The 23,150-nt window shown below is 45.2% G+C and overlaps 2 protein-coding genes across 2 annotated transcripts; one reads left to right on the plus strand and one right to left on the minus strand.

Moving 5' to 3' along the window:
* The first annotated feature begins 666 nt into the window (after window positions 1–666).
* Window positions 667–13,929, plus strand: trpc1 (transient receptor potential cation channel, subfamily C, member 1). The gene is made up of 13 exons (XM_086101690.1): window positions 667–1,803; window positions 2,690–2,844; window positions 2,946–3,047; window positions 3,148–3,350; window positions 3,841–3,972; window positions 4,124–4,319; window positions 4,798–5,134; window positions 7,501–7,640; window positions 8,211–8,360; window positions 11,623–11,807; window positions 11,877–12,078; window positions 12,206–12,400; window positions 13,524–13,929. Exons 1-13 carry the CDS (start codon window positions 1,638–1,640, stop codon window positions 13,749–13,751), a joined length of 2,391 nt encoding a protein of 796 aa, XP_085957816.1. The 5' UTR covers window positions 667–1,637; the 3' UTR covers window positions 13,752–13,929.
* A 53-nt stretch (window positions 13,930–13,982) lies between these two features.
* On the minus strand, window positions 13,983–22,378 carry pcolce2b (procollagen C-endopeptidase enhancer 2b). The gene is made up of 9 exons (XM_086101692.1): window positions 21,982–22,378; window positions 21,805–21,913; window positions 20,267–20,522; window positions 19,150–19,274; window positions 18,928–19,064; window positions 18,179–18,342; window positions 17,651–17,734; window positions 15,847–16,014; window positions 13,983–15,268 (listed from the first exon to the last, which is right to left on the minus strand). The coding sequence occupies exons 1-9, from the start codon at window positions 22,050–22,052 to the stop codon at window positions 15,138–15,140; spliced, it is 1,245 nt and encodes a 414-aa protein (XP_085957818.1). The 5' UTR covers window positions 22,053–22,378; the 3' UTR covers window positions 13,983–15,137.
* Window positions 22,379–23,150: the final 772 nt, after the last annotated feature.

Consider the following 23,150-nt stretch of genomic DNA (forward strand, 5'->3'; position numbering starts at 1 on the left):
TCTTTTTGCTTTAAAGCGACGCTCTGTTGCTTGTGGCTAGCATGCCCGTCTCACTGTTGCGTGAGGTTCTGGGTTCAAATCCTGATTCTTTCTCTCCTGTGCGGTTATTCTCTCTCTCTTTCCCTCAATAAATAAATCTTTGTGCACACTGCCCTCTACTGCTGGTTACAGCTACTGCACTTTTTTGTCATCCAGGTATGCGTAGAATGATCAAAAGTGAGAAACACAATTGGCCGAACGAAATGTGTGCATACCTGTCAACTTTTCGGAGCGCCAACCTGTATAAACTACCAAAGAAATCCTTATAAAGAGCAAAAAAATCCTTATAACATACCAAAGCATTGTATATGCCAAAATAACGGCAGAAAAAAAACCCACGAAATTTTCAATGATATTTATTGTAGATCTCCATAATACAATGTCTGGTTAATGTCTAATTATCATTCTACTTAGTGGCATTACTGTGTTCAGAGTTGTATTCCTGCGTTACTTTTTTCACCAACTCCAAATGCTGACCCATCGGCTCGAAGTTACAGCATCAATTCATATTTACTTTGGAAATGAAAGCATTCGAGTTGACTAGCACCATTCTGGGCAAAAGCAAACGGAACTACCTGTTGGGGGGGGGGGGGCGGAAATTATCAGAATCCGTATGATTTGTGCGATACGGCCATATAGTAAGATTCACCACAAAATCCGTATGAACTATGGCTAAACCGTATGAGTTGACAGGTATGTGTGTGCCAGTTAAAATGTACGCAGATTGCACTCACGGGACACTTTATTGGATCCACCTTTACCATCCATCTTTATATTCAAATGAGATGCGACTCTTTACGGGTGAAAGATGCTGTTGTATTGGTAAGCGCACAGTAGTAGTTGTAGAAGTAGTAGCAAACTAATGGTGGTACAGTACGTGTACTTCATTATTGTACTTGTCTGTTTAGACTGAAATCTGTAATGATAAAAACAACAATTTTACATATGAAAAAACACAAATCAAGAAAAAGAACACAAGGCAATGTCATTCAACAAAATAGATCAATATGATGGCCATTAATAAGGTACTGTACAGTTAGAATGTGTGTGTGTGTGTGTGTTTTGTTTATTCTGTCATCATACATTGCACATTACACAATAACAATCAACAAAGTAATAATGATGATAGAGAATGAAATAATGATAGCAGCAATACGTAAATACATACAGATTGTTATTTGTTTGGTATTGTTGATATGACAATCAATGTAGCAGTACAGTATTTCGGTGAGGCGCTGTAAAATTGCAGCGAAAAGGGGCCTCTGTTACGTAATCGGCGGCTCCAGGACCGCGCATGCGCAGTAGGATCCTCGTCACCAGCACCATCAGAAGTAGCAGCATCAGGACCACCGAGCTCACTCCCCCACCACCCCGCTGATGGCGCATGTAAACACGGCGCTCGTCCGCTTGTCTTACCGGACGTTCGACCGCCACTTCCTCGCCTCGATCTGACGTCACCGCCGCGTGACGGGTGCGTGCGCAAGGGAGCGTCGGACTCTTCGTCGACAATTGTGATGGTCACTCCGCGACGCGCTCGCGACAAAAGATTGCCTTGAGAGACCCCACCTCAGCTCTTCAGTCAGGGGCTGGGGGCGGAGATGCACCTCAGCGTTTGGCCCTGCTCGCTCTCCGTCGTGATGGCAGCTCTGTACCAGGGCACGGACGCCTGTTCCCCGGATAAATTCCTCGCCCTGAAAGACGTCAGAGAGGTGAAGGAGGAGACCACGCTGGACGAGAAGCTCTTCCTGCTAGCCTGCGAGAAAGGTCAGTGGGCAAAGCGTGTGCGTGCATTGTTTCAAATGTTTCGATGTCATCGGCAAAAAGTACCGAGACCTTAGTTGCCCCATCATGCGATAATTGTTTGTTCCGAATGAGTTTGGTTTGGAAGAAGCCCATCAAAGAGCCCAGCTGAATTTGTTTTTGATTAAAATACGGGTGGGCAAAGAATGGACCTGGGGCCTTGCGTGAGAATAAGAGAAATAATAATTGATTATTTAAATGTATTATTTATCCGAATTGACTGGTATGTTAGGGAAAAAAAAGACCATTTATTTTCAATCATTTTGCAATTAAAAGGTGTTTCTTACATTTGTATTTTTTACATGAACTAATTACACAATTGGTTTCTTGTAATTAGTGAAAAATTTAGGTTCAATAAACCATTGTACTTATTGTGAATGTTTGAAAAAAGAAGGGATTCGCTAAAATTTATCTTTTTTTTTCCAATTACGATATATTCTAAAAGAAATTGGTTGTTCTGAATAAACTTGGAATGCTAGCACTAATTGACATACACACAAACTGAATTTTAATCATCTATAAATTGCCTGACCTATCTGACCCCTCTGACTCCTAAAAAATAAATAAAATGCAAATCACATTAGCCCTTGTGCACAAAAACTTGCCCCCCCCCCCCTTACAGAGGCCGCATAAAAGTACAAAGGCATGCGGACAGAACTGTGACAGGCAGGACACAAAACAGCAACCCTGACCATATAAAGTCTCCAAATGAGCCCCAGAAACTGCAGCAGCCCTTTGTGGGAGATGTTACTGTAAACAGGATTCACCCTGAGCCGACACCACTACCGGAAGCGCTGGCCTCCGTCTATTTGAGGTTTTTTGGTTTTGTTTTGTTATTTTTGGTCGGCAGGTGACTACTACATGGTTAAGAAGCTGCTGGAGGAAAACCGGCACGGCGAGCTCAACGTCAACAGCGTGGACGTGTTGGGCCGCGACGCCGCCACCATCGCCATCGAGAACGAGAACCTCGACATCCTGCAGCTTCTCCTCGAGCATGGCTGCCAGGTAGTAAACGCACACGCCTACGGTTCTTCCCATCATGCGCCGATGGGCCATTCAACAACGAAATGCATATTTATCATCATCTGAGCTTTGTTCCCTCGCAGGCTACCGACGCCCTGCTGGTGGCCATCGATTCAGAAGTGGTAGGGGCTGTCGACATCCTCCTCAACCATCGACCAAGGCGCGCATCCAAGCCGTCCATCGCCGTGAGTCCCCGTAGAACAAGTTCTGTCAACGCAGGGGAAAAAAAAAAAAAAACAGTCCGCCGTCAATCACGATATACTTCACCTCATTCATTCCTCGTAGAAACTGATGCAGCGGATCCAGAACCCCGAATATTCCACCACCATGGACGTGGCGCCCGTCATCCTGGCGGCGCACAGGAACAATTACGAGATCCTGACCATGCTGCTGAAGCAGGACATCTCTCTGCCGCGGCCGCACGCCGTCGGCTGCGAGTGTACGCTCTGCAACGCCAAGAACAAGAAGGACAGCTTGCGGCACTCCAGGTGCGCCCAGAGTTATTCTTGAGATGCTTAGTAGAAGGAGAAATAGGGGAAAAAAATAGGCTCAAAGTTAGCTTATCTGGTCACTAACTTTTTAATAGGCTGTTGTTCCGTTTCGTGTTCGGCCAAGGCGGTTTGGATCGCACGCGCGTAAGAATTTGTGTTTCGTAAATATTGTGCAGAATTCAACAATCGCCCTTTTCTGCGCAGATCATTTCAGAAAATCATTCTCAGAACAATCTGTCAGAGACAAGCGACGATCAGGCATTTGCTGATTTTAGAAGGGTGGGGGGAAAAAATTCAAATCCGGTTCGATTTATTAACTCATTCACTCCCAAAGACGTTTTTAAACGTCTTTTCAGACTTGGTCTAGAATTGGCTGGTACTGAATGAGTTAATATGTGTGTACCGTTCTTAAGTGTTTTTTGCGAGAGCCACAATTTCAACCTCCCAGTCTCGATGCTCATTTGTCCGCCTCTTCTCTGGGGGTTAGGTTCCGCTTGGACATCTATCGCTGCCTGGCCAGCCCTTCGCTTATCATGCTGACGGAAGAAGACCCCATCCTCAGAGCCTTTGAGCTTAGCACGGATCTCAAGGAGCTCAGCCTTGTGGAAGTGGAGTTCAGGTGCTTACTGTTATTCTTCACACAGGCGTGGCAAAAGTATTCAAGCGCTTAACCCGCGCTTAAGCGCTTTGCATTTCCAGATGAGTTTTAGCTAGCGTTAAAGCTCCCTAATTCACGTTCTTCCATATCGCCGCTGCGCCTGTTTGTGCAGGAACGATTACGAGGAGCTGGCCAAGCAGTGCAAGATGTTCGCCAAGGATCTGCTGGCCCAGGCTCGCAACTCCAGAGAGCTGGAGGTCATTCTCAACCACACATCCAACGAGGATCCCGTGGACAAGCGAGGGCTCCTGGAGGAGCGCATGAACCTCAGCCGCCTCAAACTGGCCATCAAGTACAACCAGAAAGAGGTCAGTCGCGCAACGACAAGCAAACGTTCACTCGTGCATTTACACCACATGTGTCAAACTCAAGGCCCGGGGGCCAGATGTGGCCCACCACATCATTTTATGTGGCCCGCGAAAGCAAATCAAAGATGACAACTTCCATGATGCTTGCTAAAATCTGAACCAAAAGTCCCAATTCTCATATGGAATAAATAAGTGACATATTGTTAGCATTTTCTTGTTACCAAACCTCTAATAACAGTTTCTTAAACAATCGTTGAATCAAACGTTATTCTTGACTTCTTTATATAGTTTCGGTATTCACGGCCCCCCGAGGGAATTGGAATTGGTAATTATGATATGGCCCGCGACAAAAATGAGTTTGACACCCCTGATTTACACCAACAGATAATGTCTACTCGCTTAAGAAACAAGATCTTGGAATTGTTTTTGGATTTTTCTTTTCAACTTACCATTAGCATTACTCGCACGTGTTTTTCAGTTCGTGTCTCAGTCCAACTGCCAGCAGTTTCTCAACACGGTGTGGTTCGGCGAGACGGCCAGCTACCGGCGCAAGCACACCTGCCTGAAGTTCGCCACCGTGCTGAGTGTGGCCATGCTGTGGCCGCTGCTGTCCGTCTGTTACCTGCTGGTGCCGCGCTCCCGCGTGGGCCAGATCATTCACACGCCCTTCGTCAAGTTCATCATCCACAGCGCCTCCTACTTCACCTTCCTGCTGCTGCTCAACCTCTACTCGCTTGTCTACAACGAGGGCAAGAAGAACACCATGGGGCCCGCGCTGGAGATGATTGACTACCTCCTCATCCTCTGGATCATAGGTGAGCTTCCACATGCTACGCGCTCGTGGTTTTTTTTTTTTTGAGCAATTGGTCTTTGCTCTCGGGATTGGTCATTTTGAAGAAGCTCTGTCTTTTCAGGGAATAGCTTGTATTCTAAATTGTGCTTGGACATACTTTAAACCAGGGGCGTCAAACAAATTTTTTGTTGCGGGCCACTTCCGAGTTACGGCTTCCCTCGGAGAGCCGATGCAAAATCTCAACGTTATTTATTACCCATGACAATTTGACATTTCGGTCCAGATTTCAGCAAGGATCATGAAAGTTGACACACATGATGTGCATCTGCGGGCCACATAAAATGATGTGGCGGGCCAGATCTGGCCCCCGGGCCTTGACTTTGACACCTGTGCTTTAAGCGACCCTGTAGCCTGATCACATGATAAGCTGTCCACTGTAGTAGCCGCTGTCCCTCAAAGGGTTAAGACGGTCTCGAACATAATTGCAATGACAGCAGTCATAGGTATGATTTGTTTGTGAATATATTGACATGCACATTTCAACAATTTATTTTTATTTTTTTGCGTGTGAGCCTTAACTTCCTAGTTTTGACTTGGCCTTAACCTCCCCTAGTCTTTGGCTCGATTCTGTATCAACCCTTCAAAGTCTCAGTCTTGTTTTTTTTACGTAGCGGCAGCTCCTTAAGTCTCGGACTCGATGTAGTCTCAGCCCCTCAAATACGCAACGTCTTCATGTCTTGATTTGGAGTCAGGGCTTCAAAGTTTTGGCCTTGACTCGTTCACAGTATCTGCGGCCTTGACTCCCATCACCACCCAACTAATCTCATGCTTAATGCTATTATCGGACGTCCGGCTTCCGCCACCCTATGCATAGCGACTGAAATGGGAATGATGCCAATCACATCCTTTAATTTGACGTCGAACATTACCTAGTGGAGCGTAAATGAGATGTTTGCGTTATGGGCCTGGCTTCAGTCCAACAGGCCTATCCTGTGTCCATAATGCTATCAGGCGTGTACACAACAAACAGCCGCCTTGATGCTAAACGACAGAGCCTGCTTTCGCCAAATCGACATCCGCTCTCCACCAGTGGGGCGTTGACACGTACTCAGGAGAATGCCGAGTATCTGTGCCCACTGCCAAGAAACCATTAGCTCCGCGGTGGCTCTCTGCCCTCTCGGCCATAATATTTTGACTCATGCTTGCGTCACCCTGCAGCAGTCAGGTGGCAGATCATTGGTTCGGTGAGTCGTAATTCACTGCAGGAACAGCCCCTGATCGCCTTTCCAATGCAAGCTCTTTTTTTTTTTTTTGCCTTTTGTCATGAAGCAGTTCGACACGAGCGGTTGGCCAAACCTTTAAAAAAAATGGACAGACGGGGTCTGGGCAATCATTCGAATGGTTAAAAAAAAAAGAAATGTGTCGTGAAATATCCAAAATGTTTAATTTTAACCCTTTCAGGGACAGCGGTTACGAGAGTGGACAGCTTATCATGTTGTCAGGTTACGGGGTGCGTGAAAGGGTTGATAATGAATGATAAATTGCCGTTTTGAATTGTCGTATGTCGAAATCATTTAAAGGGCGGCCCAGTGGTCGAGTGGTTAGCGCGTCAACCTCGCAGCGCAGATGTCGTGGGTTCGATTCCGGCTCCGGCCTTCCCGTGTGGAGTTTGCATGTTCTCCCCGGGCCTGTGTGGGTTTTCTCCGGGTACTCCGGTTTCCTCACACATTCTAAAAGCATACAAACTCGCCGTCATGGGCAAATTTAGATAGATCACACCTGTGCATGCGTGTGTGTGTGTGTGTGTGTGTGTGTGTGTGTGTGTGTGTGTGTGTGTGTGTGTGTGTGTGTGTGTGTGTGTTTGCGCACTTCCACTTGCCATAAAAAACAGGCAAAACAAATAAAGCTTTCGTTCCTCAACTGATTGGCGGGAAACGGACTGCGTGTGTGGAACAATGGTGTACAAGCATCCGAATCAGGTTTCCTGTCGATAAAATTCCAGCTGAACACCCGCGCAGAGAGAAAAGCCTAATTTGGAGATCCACCCACATCCCTACTTCCTGAAAATGTTTGACTTCACTGGCCGAGTGATTTCCGAGTGCTAACGGTAATAGACCAACCCGCCGGAAAAGCCTCCCTGTCACTTCTTAACAGGCTACTTGGCAAGCACTTCCAAATATGGGCACGCTTCCGCCAGGACGCCATTGCGGTTGCACAAAAATGTGCAGTATCAGTATTCCAGCGAACCCACGTTCATCACATCCACACCATCCCTCAATTGTTGAAAATCCACACCAAAAACGCACGTTTGGTTCATTGTGGACTCCCAATTGGCTGGTCGACATGTCCAGCTTGCACCCTCAGCCAAAAATGTTCTCTGTCCGACAGGAATGGTGTGGTCGGACGTGAAGCGTCTTTGGTACGAGGGGCTGGAAGACTTTCTGGACGAGTCGAGGAACCAGCTGAGCTTTGTGATGAATTCCCTTTACCTGGCTACTTTCGCCCTCAAGATAGTTGCTCACAGCAAGGTACACGCGCGGGGGATGCTTTCGTTTCACTATTTCCAACAGCGTCCGCGTGTTATGAAACATCAAGCATCAAGAATTTTAGCACTCGTCACCCTCGTTCATGTCTCGCGGAAATCATGCAAGTGAGTCGGCTCTCAGCCTGGACAAAATACTATCTGGCTTTCGTTTCCTCTGGCACAGGTGTCAAAGTCGAGGCCCGGGGGCCAGATCTGGCACGCCACCTCATTTTATGTGGCCCGCGAAAGCAAATCAAGCATGTCAAGTTCCACGATGCTTGCTAAATTCTGAACCAAAATTTCAAATGATCATATATAATCCACAATAACAACAAAACTGGTTATCCATCAATTTGTTGTATGCTGTGTATGTAATATTTGGAGGTGATTAAATATTTATATGGTTTCCCAAAATTCATAACGGCCCTCCAAGGGAAACCGTAACTACAATGTGGCCCGCGACAAAAATGAGTTTGACACCACTGCTGTAGGCCGAAGCGAAAGCCGAGCTTGACCACTGTTACAGGCTTGGAAGGCTGCAAAAGCATTTTAAAAGGTTTTCTTTCCTCCGCAGTTCAAGAATGTCGAAGATACCGAGAGGAAAAACTGGGATGCTTTCCATCCCATCCTGGTGGCCGAGGGCCTGTTCGCCTTTGCCAACGTCCTGAGCTATCTGCGGCTCTTCTTTATGTACACCACCAGCTCCATCCTGGGGCCGCTTCAGGTAGGGGAGTCATGTGGCTTCTTCTGAAATCGGCGATGGTGCGTGGGATGCGGTGATGGATGCGTCAAGCACATCTGTGAAAGAACAGCTCTGGGGGGGGGGGGGGGGGGAAGTGTTATATCATCATTATGAAACGCCTCCTGAAACGTCTACCGTCTGAAAATGCGCTTTTTAACGCCCACGGCGCAAGTGAACACTACATGCATTACCAGCAATGAAGCACAAATTAATTTTGTGGTCGTCTTATAAAACAGCCAGAGCCAGACAATGTCTAATTAGCGCCCTCCGCCTTCACTCGGCTCACCCTCAGGCCCCTTGTTCAGCTGTTGTGACATCACGGTCCGTCTGGGTCGAATGGAAACATGATTTGCGTCGTGAGTGCACGAAGGGGATGCCCCGCGTGTTTCCACATGTGCGTGAGTCAGTCAGTGCTGTGAATGTTTTTTTTTCTCTCATTTCATCTTTCCAATCATCGTCTGACTCATATCACGAACTAAAGTTGGAAAGAATGCGTGCGCATCATTGGGATCCGCAACCTGGAGAGCACCCAGACTCTGAAGTCAGATGCGCTAACCGCAACGACATCCCGCTGCTGCGATCATTTGCATTTTTGCCGAATTTTGTTGCAAATTAGCTGGCAGAGTGTTTGGAGGTACAGGAATATTTTTTTTTTAAAGGTGCCTGGCTTTGAAAAAGTTTGCAAGCTTCTACTTTTGGATCTTTAAAAATAGTGTCGGTGGGCTATGTTTCAACAGAGAGGTCCCGACTCGCTGCATTCCTCTTGTGTTTGTATGGTTTTCATGTCGGGCCACCCGCCAAGGCCAGACGAGCCGCCGCGGCTCCCAAATTAGACGCGTGCAAAACGGCGTTAACACGCCGAGCAAATTTTATGGCGACAAGGGAATGGATCCCCCTCAGAGACGAGCTTCTTGTCCAAAGGAGCTAAGCAAACCGTGCGGCGAGACGCGATGGTTTTCGTTCACACTGGAAAGGGTGATGATGTTTGTTTATTTCGTGGTTCGGGCTGTCCTGGAACATCTGTCAGCCCTTGGAAACAATGAAGTCCCCCTCAGGTCCCGAAATATTTGTTCTTGGCCTGTTTTCCCACCCAACCAGTTTATCACCCCAACTGGAATTCTGGTGGACGCATGTTTCGATCAAATACACATGCATCACACTTGGGTGGAAAAAACCCGGGAAACATGTGATAGCAGTAGTATGGATAATGTGCAGTCTGAGGTCCAAGAAACCATATGAAGAAAATGAGATGAGATGATCGAAGGTTATGTAAGACTCCAGTCAAGATTGGACCATCTTCGAATCCGCAAGTAGAAGGAACGGAACGCATCATGACGAATTATCCTCGGGGACCGTGGCCCGAAAAATCCGTGCAAAAGTAACGTTCCGGGGAAAAGATAGGATCATGCGCTCCGGGCAGTTCTCTGTATGGTTTTGATGGGCTTTTTGGAACTACAAGCCCGAGCAATCATATGAAGATGATTGATGATTTCAAGGAACATGACACCGCAGGAACACGGGGTCGAAAGAGAAATGGAATCAAGAAACTTGAGACCTGTGGTACACTGTCAAGGATTAGCATTCCTGGAAACAGGACTGTTCCGAGAAAAGAAAAAAACAAAACAGACCATCCGATCATGCGGTCCAGGGAAAGACAACATTGTGTGACTGCCAGTTTGTAATCGTCGCCTACGAGAGGGCCAGGAGGCAGACAAAGAACAGATAAAAGGATGGCCTCCATGGACCCTGACGGAGACAAAGCCCCTCGATACGCAAGACAGGCCCTCGGGACATGAAGTGGGAGGCCAACATCAACCCCATCCTGAAAAGGCCCAACTGCCACAGGAGCTGCTGAGACGGTTCTACACAGCAGTCCTCGAATCAGTCCTCTGTTCCTCCAAAACAGTTTAGTCTGGGGGTGCCATAAGAACGGATAAAATCCGACTGCAACAGTCAGTTAGGACTGCAGAAAAAAAAAAAATCATTGGCACCGCCCTTCCCACTCTCGAGGACATCGCAAGAACCAAGACAAGGGCACTGAAAATCCTACTGGACCCTCCACATCCTGCCCACCACCTTTTACTGCTCCTCGCCTCATGCAAGCGCAACCGATCCATGCGCACCAAAAACATTCAAACAGCTTTTTCCCCTTCGCCATGAACGCCCTAAACAGTAACTCAAATCTATAGAAGCTCTTTGCATTTTTTTTTTTTGCACACATAGTATTCCTGCAATGATCATCGCAAAAGCTCTGTTAATACTTGGAACAATTCTCGTTGATCTATAGTCCACAGCAGCAGACACTTTTAAGTGCTCAAGTTCTTTCTACATAATTGCACACATGAAGTTGTACTGTGGTACCTCTACTTACGAAATTAATTGCTTCTGGAAGAAATTTTTGAACGAGAACATTTTGAAAGTAGAGGCGCTTTTTCCATGAAAATGCCCTAATCCGTTCCAAGCCCCCCCCCCCCAAAATTCAGACATAAATGTTTTCTAAAGCATAAAAATGCATCAAAATATGGAACAAATACATGTTACAATTAGATTATTGCACAATGAACGGGAGTTGTGCTGGTCATTTAACTTTGAACTGCGTCCTCATCGGTTTTTGCGCTCTTTAGTCCATGTTCTCTCTCAGAAGGGTTTTTTTTTCCAGGTGTTTTGGAAAGAACTGATCCGAGGACGTTTGCTTTTGTCGACTTTGAAAAATCCTTCGAAAACGTCCAAGGCAAACATCAGCATCGTGAGCGATCGCCCGACTGGTGAACACTTTTTCTGGGTGATTCCCATTTACGTCAAACGATCGTAACGCCTCATGGCCTGAGGGGCGATTGACGAGGACCGTGCATAGACACATATCTATCTATCTACACACATCGACACATTCGGTAGAGGTCCCTCTGAGCCAATGGGATGCCAGGATGATGCTCGGTAGTAGCCAATGGCAGAGCAGTTATAAGTATGTTGCGTTCAGGAAACACGTCGCTGCGAGCAGCCGCCCATACTGTATTTTTACCTTTCGTAACATGAAATTTCTTTCGTAACAAGAGGCAATATTTTCCTGTTGAGACGTTTCGTAACCCGTAAATTTCCTATGAAGAGATGTTCGTAAGTAGAGGTACCACTGTACTACAATTACTACTACTGGTCACTTTAACCCTTTAACCCTATGAGAGAATCAGTCATCTAAATGTCCTGTCTGGCTCTGTCTTTATTGACATTCGAAACCGTTCCTCGCCAGATCTCCATGGGTCAGATGCTGCAGGAGTTCGGCAAGTTTCTGGGCCTTTTCCTGCTCGTCTTGTTCTCCTTCACCATCGGACTCACACAGCTTTACGGGAAGGACCAGAAAGACCCGGACAACAGCCCGCCTAGCGACTGCCAAGGCATATTCTGCCAGCAGCAGAGCAACGATGCGTTCCACACGTACGTCCGGGCTTGGCTCGATGTGAACGTCGCGCTTGAGAGATGATTTTTGTGGCTCTCTTCTCGCAGGTTCATGGGCACCTGCTACGCCCTCTTCTGGTATATCTTCTCGTTGGCTCACGTGGCGCTCTTCGTCACCCGCATCAGCTACACGGAGGAACTGCGCTCCTTTGTGGGCGCCCTGATTATCGGCACCTACAACATCGTGGTGGTCATCGTGCTGACCAAGTTGCTGGTGGCCATGCTCCATAAAAGCTTCAGGCAAATCGCCGTGAGTGTTCCGCTGGCGGCCATGTCGACCACGTTACCTTTAGGAAGCGTCCTGACATTCATGCATACTCAGGAGTTAGAAAATGAGGCTTTGTTGCGGTTTTCAAAAACATTTTTTTTTGGGATAGAATCACGAGGACAAAGAGTGGAAGTTTGCCCGGGCCAAACTGTGGCTGAGCTATTTCGACGATAAGTGTACAATGCCGCCGCCGTTCAACATCCTGCCCTCGCCCAAGACCGTCTGCTACTTGCTCACGAGTATGAGCAAGTGGATCTGCTCGCATACCTCCAAGGGAAGAGTCAAGAGACAGAACAGCCTGAAGGTGAGCGCGGTCGCTCACGTACGCAACATCAAACACAACACAGGGTGGCTAACTTAAGTCCACATCTTGACTTTCTGCGTCATGATTTCATGCGGACATTTTGTGGCTCCTTCTGCTGTGTGCGCCTTGGCCAGTTTGGGGCCTGCAGACGAACACACCAGGAGAAGACTGTCATAACTGCTTTTTAACCCTATCGGGGACAGCGGTTACTGCAGTGGACAGCTTCTCGTGTTATCAGGTTACACCGCGAGTTTCAAAGTCAAGGCCCGGGGGCCAGATCTGGCCCGCCACATTGTTTTATGTGGCCCGCAAAAGCGAATCGAGCATGTCAATTTCCATGATGCTTGCTAAAGTCTCAATTCAAATTTCAAATTGTCATATGTAATCCACAATGATTATTATTCTTGACTTCTGATTTTCAAACTAGTTATCCATCAATTTGTTGTGCGCTGTTTATGTAATACGGTATGTGGAGGTGATTAAACATTTATATGGTTTCCCCAAATTCATAACTGCCCTCCAAGGGAAACCGTAACTACAATGTGGCCCGCGACAAAAACCGAGTTTGACACCCCTGGGTTACAAGATGCAGGAAAGGGTTAAGCTGCTGTAATACTGGCTGTTTTGTCAGTGAGGATAAAGAACATATGCCAGCGACTATTATTTTATTGTCTCACTACATGTGTTGCTGCGCTGTTTGTGTTCACATATCTTCAACAGTTCAAGGATGATGACAGAGCGACGTCGATGCTAGTTTTATTTTTTATGTTGGGTGTTAGTGTTAAGCTAGCGGACATTTGTTATTGGGTTGAACGGGCTATTGGGAACGTACGGAATGTGTAATTGTCTTTGTTTTATGTTTAGTTTAACAGTAAACTTCAACTGCTGGCAATAAAAGCCTTGTCCACTATTTTCCAAGTTGTTGCTCGTTGTCGTAAAAGCCGTAATTTAGATCACTCATAAATCAAGCAAGACGCTAACATGGCGGGCTTTTGGAGTTCAAGTCTGAGTCGGGGTTTCCCGCAACGGTCGAAGGAAATGTTTCAAGCCGGCGTTAGGGTTCAGAAGTTGTGCTTTGAGTTCAGACAAAACCATCACGGCCAGTTTGCTCTTCCCTGCGCAGGAGTGGAAGAACCTGAAACAAAAACGCGACGAGAACTACCAGAAGATCATGTGCTGCTTGGTGCACCGCTACCTGACATCCACGCGACAGAAGATGCAGAGCACGGACCAGGCCACGGTGGAGAACCTCAACGACCTGCGGCAGGACCTGTCCAAGTTCCGCAATGAGATGCGCGACCTGCTGGGCTTCCGTACCTCCAAATACGCCATGTTCTACCCCAGGAGCTAGGAGCCTTTTCCCTTTTCCTCTTGACCCCCCATCTCTCGCTATTCGTTTATCCTACAAGAGGAGAACACAAACTGACGGAGGCGAACTAGAAACAATATCCATGTAGTCTCATGTTTTTTTGTAAAAGACGGAAAGCATTGTTTTGGAGAAAATTAACAATAAATATCTATGCGATGTTTCTGCTACTCCTCCCAAAAAAACAAAACAAAAAAAAGGTAATTGGAAACACAATTTGATTTTCGGATTTTTATTAGGGAGCGTGACAATAATAAAATATAAATAATATTCACAGACGCAAGAGTAACAGTCGAGTAACCTACAGTTCATCCGATATGTATCAATTATTGCACAGTTTACAAAAAAAAAAATCTAAATTTGTGGCTTTCAAACGTTTATCAAACTTCAGACTCAAAAGGTACAGCGTGTTGGGGCCACCCTGGAAAGAAGAGGAAAAAAGTCGGATATTTTCAAGATTCAAGTAGTATCTCATGGAGAAAAAAAACATATTTATGAGATTAAAAATAATTCTTTATGATTAAATGGTATATTTTGAGAACGGATAAGTTGCACGCTGTATTTTTGGAATATTTTCAAGATTAGTTCTATTTTTTTTTTTTAAAGACGAAAAGGCTATTTTTAAGAATTAAATATTTCCCAGACAAATTAAATTATTTCAAGATTAGGTCATTGTGTATTTTCAAGAAAAAAAAGGCACACATTTTTATTTTTAATTTAAAGAATATATTGTCGGGGCTAAAGTCATACTTTCACAAGAAAATCGGTATATTTTCCAAATAAAATGTCGTATTTTCGAGACTAAAGATTTAATATTACAAAGACGGACTACTGATTACTGATGTTTATTCTCGTGAGAGTATGACTTGAATCTCATAGTGACATATTTTGACTCTTCTACTTTTCAGAGTGGCTCTCATGCTCCTTTGTACTCTTTCCGAGACCAGCAAACGATTGTCGGGAAGAATTGTGCTTGATTGTTAAAAAAAACATGAAATAATTTAAACGTAAATTGTTTTTTTTTTTTTTCATTGGTCCATTAAAATACTTTAGTACTCATTCTAACCCTTTCGGGGACAGCGGGTACTACAGTGGACATCTTATCAGGTTACAGGGTGCATGAAATGATTAAAAAAAATAAAACATTCTTAAATTAACTCTATTGAATTCAATATTTTTAATTGTTACTTTTTTCTCATTAAATATTTTAGCATTTTATATATATATATATATTACTCTCATTTTAATAAGTAGACATTTATTCGCAGATTTATTTTGGGATTCTACATTAGCTCCGTGTATGATGCATGATAAATGAAGGGGAAGCAAAGTTTTGCCCGGGTAGCCGTCGTCAGACGCTGCCGGCGCTCCTCAGCAGCGCTTGTTCTTCAGCATGCTGAGCGCCTTCTGGTTCTTGCTCTTGAAGGCCAGCACGAAGTGGTGCGGGCCCACCTTGCCTAGGCCCTCCTCATCCACGTGGCCCATGAAGATGTAGTTCAGGCCTGGTGAAGTCACACACACAGAGCCTGAATGCGGCGGCGGAACGACGGAGACATTCAGGAAGGAAGGGGAAGGGTGGGGGGCGGGGGAGGGGGGGGGGGGAGGCCACGCGTGAGAATCCGCTCCACGACCACACAGGTACTGTATTCTGCATTCCGAGATGTTTTTTTTTTTTTTAAATGCAATCGACATTTTGAAGGTAATATTGACAATATGCACTCGTTGCGATATAGCTTTCAACTGTTTTTAACCATTTCACTTCCTGGTGAACATCCCATGTCGGTGTGACGCCCGCCCCCACTGCCATCACATGAAAGCCAAAAGGTAAGCAGAGCTGCGTTGAATTGTGTGATATTAGAAGGAGCTGGTAACTTGAACTTCTTATAAGCGGCGCCTAAATGGGTTCGATGAAGCTGTCGACACACGGCGGGGGAGCTTTATGGTGATGTGAAGTGGTGCGTCCGTCAGTGAAAATTACGACGGGACAAAAATACATACTATTTCGATTTTAAGCGGTTCCGCTGTACAAGACAAGTTGTTGAGCTAATGTCGCTAACAAAAAAAAAAAAAGGGCACTCACCTCTCCTGACGAAGGGGCACTTCTTACACAGGATGACCATCTTGGTGCTCATGGTCTTGCCTGCCTGCTGGATGGCCAGGTTGCCTTCTTTGTACACTTTAATGATGGACACGGTGGCGTGCACGCTCCCGCCGCGCGTCACCGCCGAGATGACCGTGCCGGTGAGCACTGGCGTGCGCGCGTAGACACGGCGAGATGAAAAGGACAAAATTAGTTGGTCGAGTTGAACAAATCATCGTGCGGCCCGCTGACGGTAAAATGATAAGAATGGCTACTTATTTCTAAAATTCACTCTTGATTTATTTTTCTTAAAATTTTCTGTATTTCTGTCGTAAAAGCTCACAATGATAACTGAGCATTGGCATCCAATTAATTGCAAGAGCTCAAGGGGTTGGGAAGCCGATTTTCACATGTGGAGGCACCACTTCATCGACGGCACCAAATGTCACTTACTAACTCATGGAGCCGATTTGTGCATGCGGTGCGTGCAACACAAATATCCAGGTAGACATTTATTTGAACGTGATTTTGCTCCTTTTCAAAATGACAAATGTTCCTTTGGCCAAGCTGCCAAATCGAGAAAAAGTCAATCATTTAAATTGTGACATCACAACCAATTATTTGGATACAAGCAATTGAAAAAGGGAATTTTCCATAACGTTGCCCCCACTCGCTAACGTTTTTGGTTTCCAGACCAGCACGAGGTGCCCGCCGCATTCCCCCGCCAAGCAAGCGCACGGCCGATGCCAGCCCTCCTCCTCTTTGCTCTTTTGAGCAATGCCAAGAAAACCGAGTCACGAGGTAAACATCCCACAGAGGTAAACAGCACGGGGTGAATGCGAATCATTTATCGAGGCTTCGCGCCACTGCAGCGCTTTCACTGTGTCGTTACTGTACGCTCTCCTCACCTCGCTCTCTTTCTCAAGGACACTTTTCAGACGCCTATCATGAGGTCTAGGACTTCATAAATAGAACAATTCCGTTGTACGTTACTGTACGTTACAAAAAAGAAATCATCATAATAAAATTGACTACTTTAGAAAAATGAGGCGTTTTGATCGCTAAATGTAAATTCAACACAATATAATAACACTAAGAACTAAAAAAAAAAAAAAAAAAGGTTTTGAAAACATTTCAAAAATTTTTTGGGTTAATTTTTCTTTTGATGGCGGCGCGGACACCCGCAGCGGCTCCTCTTGTTTTGTGTTGAGGGGGAAGAAATTTCATCTGTGCCGTATGTTTTACATACAGAACATTTGACAATAAAGTTTATCCAATCCAATCCAAAATCTCAAATCGTTGCGTATTTTCGATGACAAACGTGAAAAAAAAGAATGATGTCAATATTTATTTATTTTTTACTAATGACTCAATTGTTATTACCGAAACAAAAAAAACGAAGGCATTTACAAAGTAATACAAAATAGACGGAAATGTGCCAAACTATTTTCGAATGGATCCATAAAATGCCGTGGAAGAATACAGTCATTAAAAAACTTCATTGAGAAAGTTTTAAAAATGAAAATCCTGTTATTACTATTATTATATCATTTTTAATACTATATTTTATAATGGGTTATGTTAATTGTACCAAATAAACATTTGTGATATTCTAGTATTTATTTTTTTTAACATGTCTGGGAGTTTGTTTCAGCACAATCGTCTTGCTTTTTTTGTTGTTGTTGTTTAATTACTGCTTCCAAACCGTTGCATTTTCTATATCAATGTATAAAATACAAACCAGAAACAAAAAAAACAAAAAACAACTGAACAGATCGGAAGGATAAGTCGCCGACAACCTCACCAAAGTTGCTGGAGCAGAAGTTGCTCTCGAGTGTGCCTCGTCGTTTGCACTTTTGACGGCAGAGGGCCACGGAGTACTTGAGGGCTGCAAACAAATACGCACAAAAATAATGCATTGTTATTTGGTCGATTATTTTATCAGATGTATCAATCTGTGGGTTGCAGAAATCGCTGAGCCATATGCCACCCCAGAAGGCCCCGCCCCTTGAAGGCACACAGATACTACGCTGTATTCAGTATGTTCACATTTCATTAACAATGTGTTTAAAAAGCGCCTTTTTCTGAAATTTAAATGTGTTTAACGCAAGTGGGAGGGATAAAATCATTATTGGAAAAATGTTGTTAAATATTGTTTGCGGTCTAGTGGAAAATGAGCAAAGCGAAATGACCTCATGGCCAAATGAGAAGGTTACGCCACTGGCGGCGGGGGGAAATAAGCGTGGCTGGTTCTTTTTGTCTGGCCAAGGCTTACGAGTATGCGGCGCTATTGCCGTATTCACCGAGATGTTAGACGAATGTTGCTACCTACGTATGGGCCTGGTCGTGAGCGGCTGCGTGGTGCTCGGCGGCAGCGTCGTGGTGACGGAGAACTTCTTGGGGCGGAATTTGTAGTGCCCGATGAAACCGTCCGCGGTCAGGCTGAGGTCCGACAGGAACTGGACGAGGAGCTGGTTCCCCTCCGAAAACACAGGCCTGCCATATCAGAATGGGAGGGACTGACAATTGAGAGTGACGGGTGGTTCGCACTGTGAGCACTCACTGATACCAAGTAGCGATACTTCTGGTACACTTGATATAGAACATTCATTTAACGCAATGATAAAAAAAAAAAAACAAGAAACGCCTTTCCTTTTGACTCAGGCGATGATTCGCCAATGTGTCACACTGCCGCAGTGTAGTGCCAACTACTACTGAGGACTTACTCAACGTCAGATTCATTATTTCCTTAAGTATCGGTGGTTGGTATCGGCAGCGTCCGCGAGTATCTTAAAATAAGGCTGGTATCAGCTCGATACGATACCCGGTATCGGGCTGGTATCGGCTCAGTATGTGGTATCGAGCTGGTATCCGCCTGATACCGATACTTGGTATCGGTTCGGGTATTCTCAATTTTTCCAGTATGAATATATATAATGGGATTACACAGTGACGTACGAGACCAATATGACATGAAACGGATACGATACGGGCTGAGATTGGGTATGAATGAGATTTGCTGGGATGAGACGACAGGGTCCGAACTAAAACGCGCCAAAATAAACAAGAAGTGAGACCTACGCCGGGGGACTGTCTCCGCAGTACTTCCCGATCCTCCTGGCGTCGTCGATCTCGCCGCCGTTGAAAATGGAGACGTGGTCGTAGCGGCAATAGTTATCTCGCTCCACGTCAAACTTCTCAAACTTGACTTCAATGATCTGCAGCGAAATCGCAGAGAGCCTTTCATCAAGTACTCTCCAAAAATGCTTCACGTGTATTCAGGCCAATTTTTTTTTTTTTTACCTGGTTTTTTGGTGCCACTATGTGCCAGGAGCAGGTGACGCCGGCTGGGTAGTCCCTGTCGGGCCAGTTGGGAGTTTTGAACGTTCCGGATGGTTTGTCCAGTCTGCCCCCGCAGTACTGATCCCCTGTTGAGTCGATGGCAACGTTAGTCACGGGACGACGTAAAACATTCGTTCCTGTACAGTTCAATAACACGGACGGATCTTAATCTGCCTCAAATGAACCCCAACGGTCCATTTACACTTGGCGTTCTCCAATTTTTTTTTGGGTTCCGGGGACCTGCGACGGGAGAGACAATTTTTCAAAGACCGTTTCATAATCCTAAAACCAATGAAAGTGATTTGAGAATCAGGCCTATGTGACGATACGTCACAATTAAAGGAGAGCTTTTAATTGGCCCAAAGCATGACGACGACCTCTCTGCAATCGCCCGTCGTGTCGCAGCCATGGCGGCTGTCTGCCTCGCAGATGCTTTGGTACAAGAAACCAGTTATTAAAATTCCTCTTGGATCGCAGAGCAGACTTTGTTACCCCTTGCAGAGAGGAAAAGACTTTCCGACCACGTGTTGTCCTCTCCGGAGGGGGTGGCGGGGGCGGCGGCTTAGAGAGGGTGGCGACGGTTCCGCATAAATGCCGGAGAAATTTCACATCCGGCTGAGAGAAGATGTCGCTTGTTGTTGTCCAAATAGGGCGGCCTCAAGGCCAGACTTGTTATTGAGCGAGACAATCTTCCGTTTGAAGCTTCAGAACAACCGCAAGTCGGTCCGGGAAATGTGTTATCACTCGCTGAGGCATCCGCTGAATCAAGCAATTGTCGATGCCGAGTTCTGGTGCGCAGACCGTCGGATCGACTTTCCTCGGCTTTGTGTGAACGCCCGCTTACGGGGTTCGGCGTTTTCATCAGCGCGGGCGGCGGCGCGCCTTTCGCCAAGAACGGATCCCGTTTCCAGAGACTTGCCGGGAAGCTTCACAAATTGACGCTGAACTGCAGCCTGGGACAGAAAACTTGTGCCGGGCGGCCATCTTGCGACGCAGATATCATGTAAATTGGGAAGATGTCAAATACCGGCGGCCTCGCGTCTGTCCGCAAAATACCGTAGAATACACGACGGCTTACCTCTCTCGTGCCGCCGCGCGGCAGAAAAAACGGACAGGAAACCGCTGCCGGCCGTGTTGGCGTCCGACACCATTTGCAGCGTCATCTTGTTGCTTGCGGAGACCAGCGCCCCCGGTTTGAACGTGCCGCAGAAGCGACCGAGTCGCTGGCCGTTGACGTGACCGCTGTGCACATCCACGTAGTCGTAGCGACACAGGCTGTCGTTCTCCAAGTCCAGGAAGCGGAACGATAGCACCACCACTTTGCCCTCCGGGACCTGTAAAGGGGGCGATGTGGATACCGTTGCGTTGTTAAATGGCGGGTCCTCCGTTTACGACGGTCCCCAAATTTCAAGATTATGAACAGCGTGAAATGAAGTTCGCACCCTACTTTGTGTTTTACCATGTATGATGTTAGTATACTGTAGGTTAGTGACAGACTATGGGACGTGTGTCAAACTCGAAGCCCAGGGGCCGGATGTGGCCCGCCACATCATTTTAAGCGGCCCGCGAATGCAAATTGGATTTGGATTGGATACAACTTTATTGTCAAATGTGCTGTGTGTGTAGATGAAATTTCTTCTCTCTCAAAATAAAACAAGAAACAAGAGGAGCCGCTGCGGGTGTCCGCGCCACCATCAAAAGGAAAGTTAACAAAAAAATGACAAAATAATACATCAAAATACACAAAAATCAAAGAGGACAACTTCAATGATACTTGCTAAAATGCGTACCAAAATTTCTAATCTTCATATCTTATAAATCAGTGACATATTGAAAACATTTTCTTGTTACTAAACCCCTCAGAACAGTTACTATGACAGTAGTTGAATAAAACGTTATTGTTTATATAGTTTCAGTCATCACGGCCCTCCGAGGGAAACGGTAACTAAAATGTGGCCCACGACAAAAATGAGTTTGACACCCCTGCACTATGGCATTCAGTTTATGTTGTCATACTTATGTAACTTCATCAGCTTGAATTATTATGACAGCGTTAATGTTCTCAAATTCATGTTATCTGATGATAAACGTGTAGGGTCTAAAAAAAAATGCAGGTTTTTTTTTAACAATTGCAAAAACAAATCGACGCATTTTTGAATGAAAAACAAAATCAAACTCTTTGGATATGTGACAATATGGAGCACACGTGCATCATTTTCCTATTTAACCCTTTCATGCACCCTGTAATCCGATAAATTGTCCACTGTAGTAACCGCTGTCCCTCAAAGGGTTAATTATCAAAACAAACAATGTAAGTAAATTATGATCATCTACATTCTACAATAAAGATAATGGTTTGAATAATTTATTCAGAATATAATAAAAATATATAGTTATTATATGTCTGCAATTGGCTGGCAATCAGTTCAGGGTGCCCCCCCCCCCCCCCCCCCGCCTACTCCCCGAAGACAGCTGGGATAGGCTCCAGCGTGCCCCGCAACCCTTGTGAAAATAAGCGGATCAGAATATGGATGAATGGATATTTGTTAAATACTATTACAATATTTTAAGAAAGTGAATTTGGGGAAAACTATTCCAAACAAATTGCTTACTTACTGTGATCCTCCACACACACTTAGTATTTGGAGGGTAAACTCCTGGGTAGCCCTGACTCCCGATTATTCCAGATTGCCCGGTGATGTTTCCCCCACATGTAAAAGAGGGTCTGGAAAAATAAGAAGGAAGAATACATCATCTGCTCAGTAGCAAACAACAGTGTTGTTTGCTGTTTACCTTCCCTGGGACTGCGAGCTACAGACTTGGGCGAGACACCACGCGCAAACCAGCCCGTACACTCTCCACATTGTCGGCCTGACGGGAGCGGGCTGCTCGCCTGCTGCTCCAAAGTAAAGTGGAAGTTCCTGCGGCAAGGGGAGTCTGCAGTCTGAACTGGATGAATGCAACGTTTGTTTTCAATGGAGGAGGAAGACGAGGAGGAGTAGAAGAGGCAAGAGGAGGAGGAGGAGGAGGAGGGGACAGAAGACACTGGGAGGCTATAAGGACTTTAAGTACTACCAAAACATTGGTTGCACATCTTAGCATTTAGCATACATTATATAGGACGCTGAGAGTGTGCAAAGAGCATCTTAAATGGACATTTTCCATCGCTGACGACTGCACATGTCCGCGTGAGCGCCGCTCCTTGGTGGGATTGTGGTACTACACTTACACGTCAGCGCTAAACAGAAACATTTTCAATGATAAATTATGCAAAATCCTCGTTGTGGGGTGGGGGGGGGGGGGGGGGCTTTGGTATACATAGAGATGACTTTGACTGCTTGCACCAACTTGAATGTATTTTTATAGAGTCCGTTATTTTCTTGACCTCCCTTAGCATCGTTGATTTTGATTTGTTTTTGTTAGTATTTTCTTTCATAAAAAAGGAGCCTCAGGCATTTATGTGAGAATACACTTGTCAGCTAACCCTCTAATTAAATGGAACTTTTATATTTTTCCCATCTGAACCTACAAGCATCCATAAAAAATGATTTTGTTTATGACTAAAGCCATGAAATGTTCATAATTTCAATTTGTATAACCCTGATTTGTGTAATCGCATTTAGTCACATATTTCTAATAATGTCACACTGTATAATTAACTCTAAGTGGCTTTGTTTTTGGGTACCGGTATATTGCGATAAATTCAAGAAAGAAACGTATTTATTCAGCATCTATGACATAAAATGTTCCTCAACTCAACTATATTTATAGAGCACTTTCAACCATGACTTTGTTTTGTTATTAAGTTATCACACTATTAATTTTATGAATGCTTAATTTGATCATTATTAATTTGATAATATAATCAAACAATTTCTATTTCTTCTTAATTATGATCGTACTGCTGTGATTATGAATAGATGAATCGATTAGTATAATGTTTGTGTGTAGTGTCTAAGCTC

This window comes from Hippocampus guttulatus, chromosome 21 (assembly GCF_054856545.1).
Source record: "Hippocampus guttulatus isolate MCC_2025c chromosome 21, RoL_Hgut_1.0, whole genome shotgun sequence".
Lineage (NCBI taxonomy): Eukaryota > Metazoa > Chordata > Actinopteri > Syngnathiformes > Syngnathidae > Hippocampus > Hippocampus guttulatus.

Coding starts and splice junctions, on each gene's coding strand:
- trpc1 (XM_086101690.1), top strand. CDS start 1,638: ATGCACCTCAGCGTTTGGCCCTGCTCGCTCTCCGTCGTGATGGCAGCT. Junction 2,845..2,945: donor TCCTCGAGCATGGCTGCCAG/GTAGTAAACGCA, acceptor GTTCCCTCGCAG/GCTACCGACGCCCTGCTGGT. Junction 12,401..13,523: donor AGAGACAGAACAGCCTGAAG/GTGAGCGCGGTC, acceptor TTCCCTGCGCAG/GAGTGGAAGAACCTGAAACA.
- pcolce2b (XM_086101692.1), bottom strand. CDS start 22,052: ATGTGGAGAGTGTACGGGCTGGTTTGCGCGTGGTGTCTCGCCCAAGTC. Junction 21,914..21,981: donor AGCTCGCAGTCCCAGGGAAG/GTAAACAGCAAA, acceptor TTATTTTTCCAG/ACCCTCTTTTACATGTGGGG. Junction 15,269..15,846: donor GTGCCCCTTCGTCAGGAGAG/GTGAGTGCCCTT, acceptor TGACTTCACCAG/GCCTGAACTACATCTTCATG.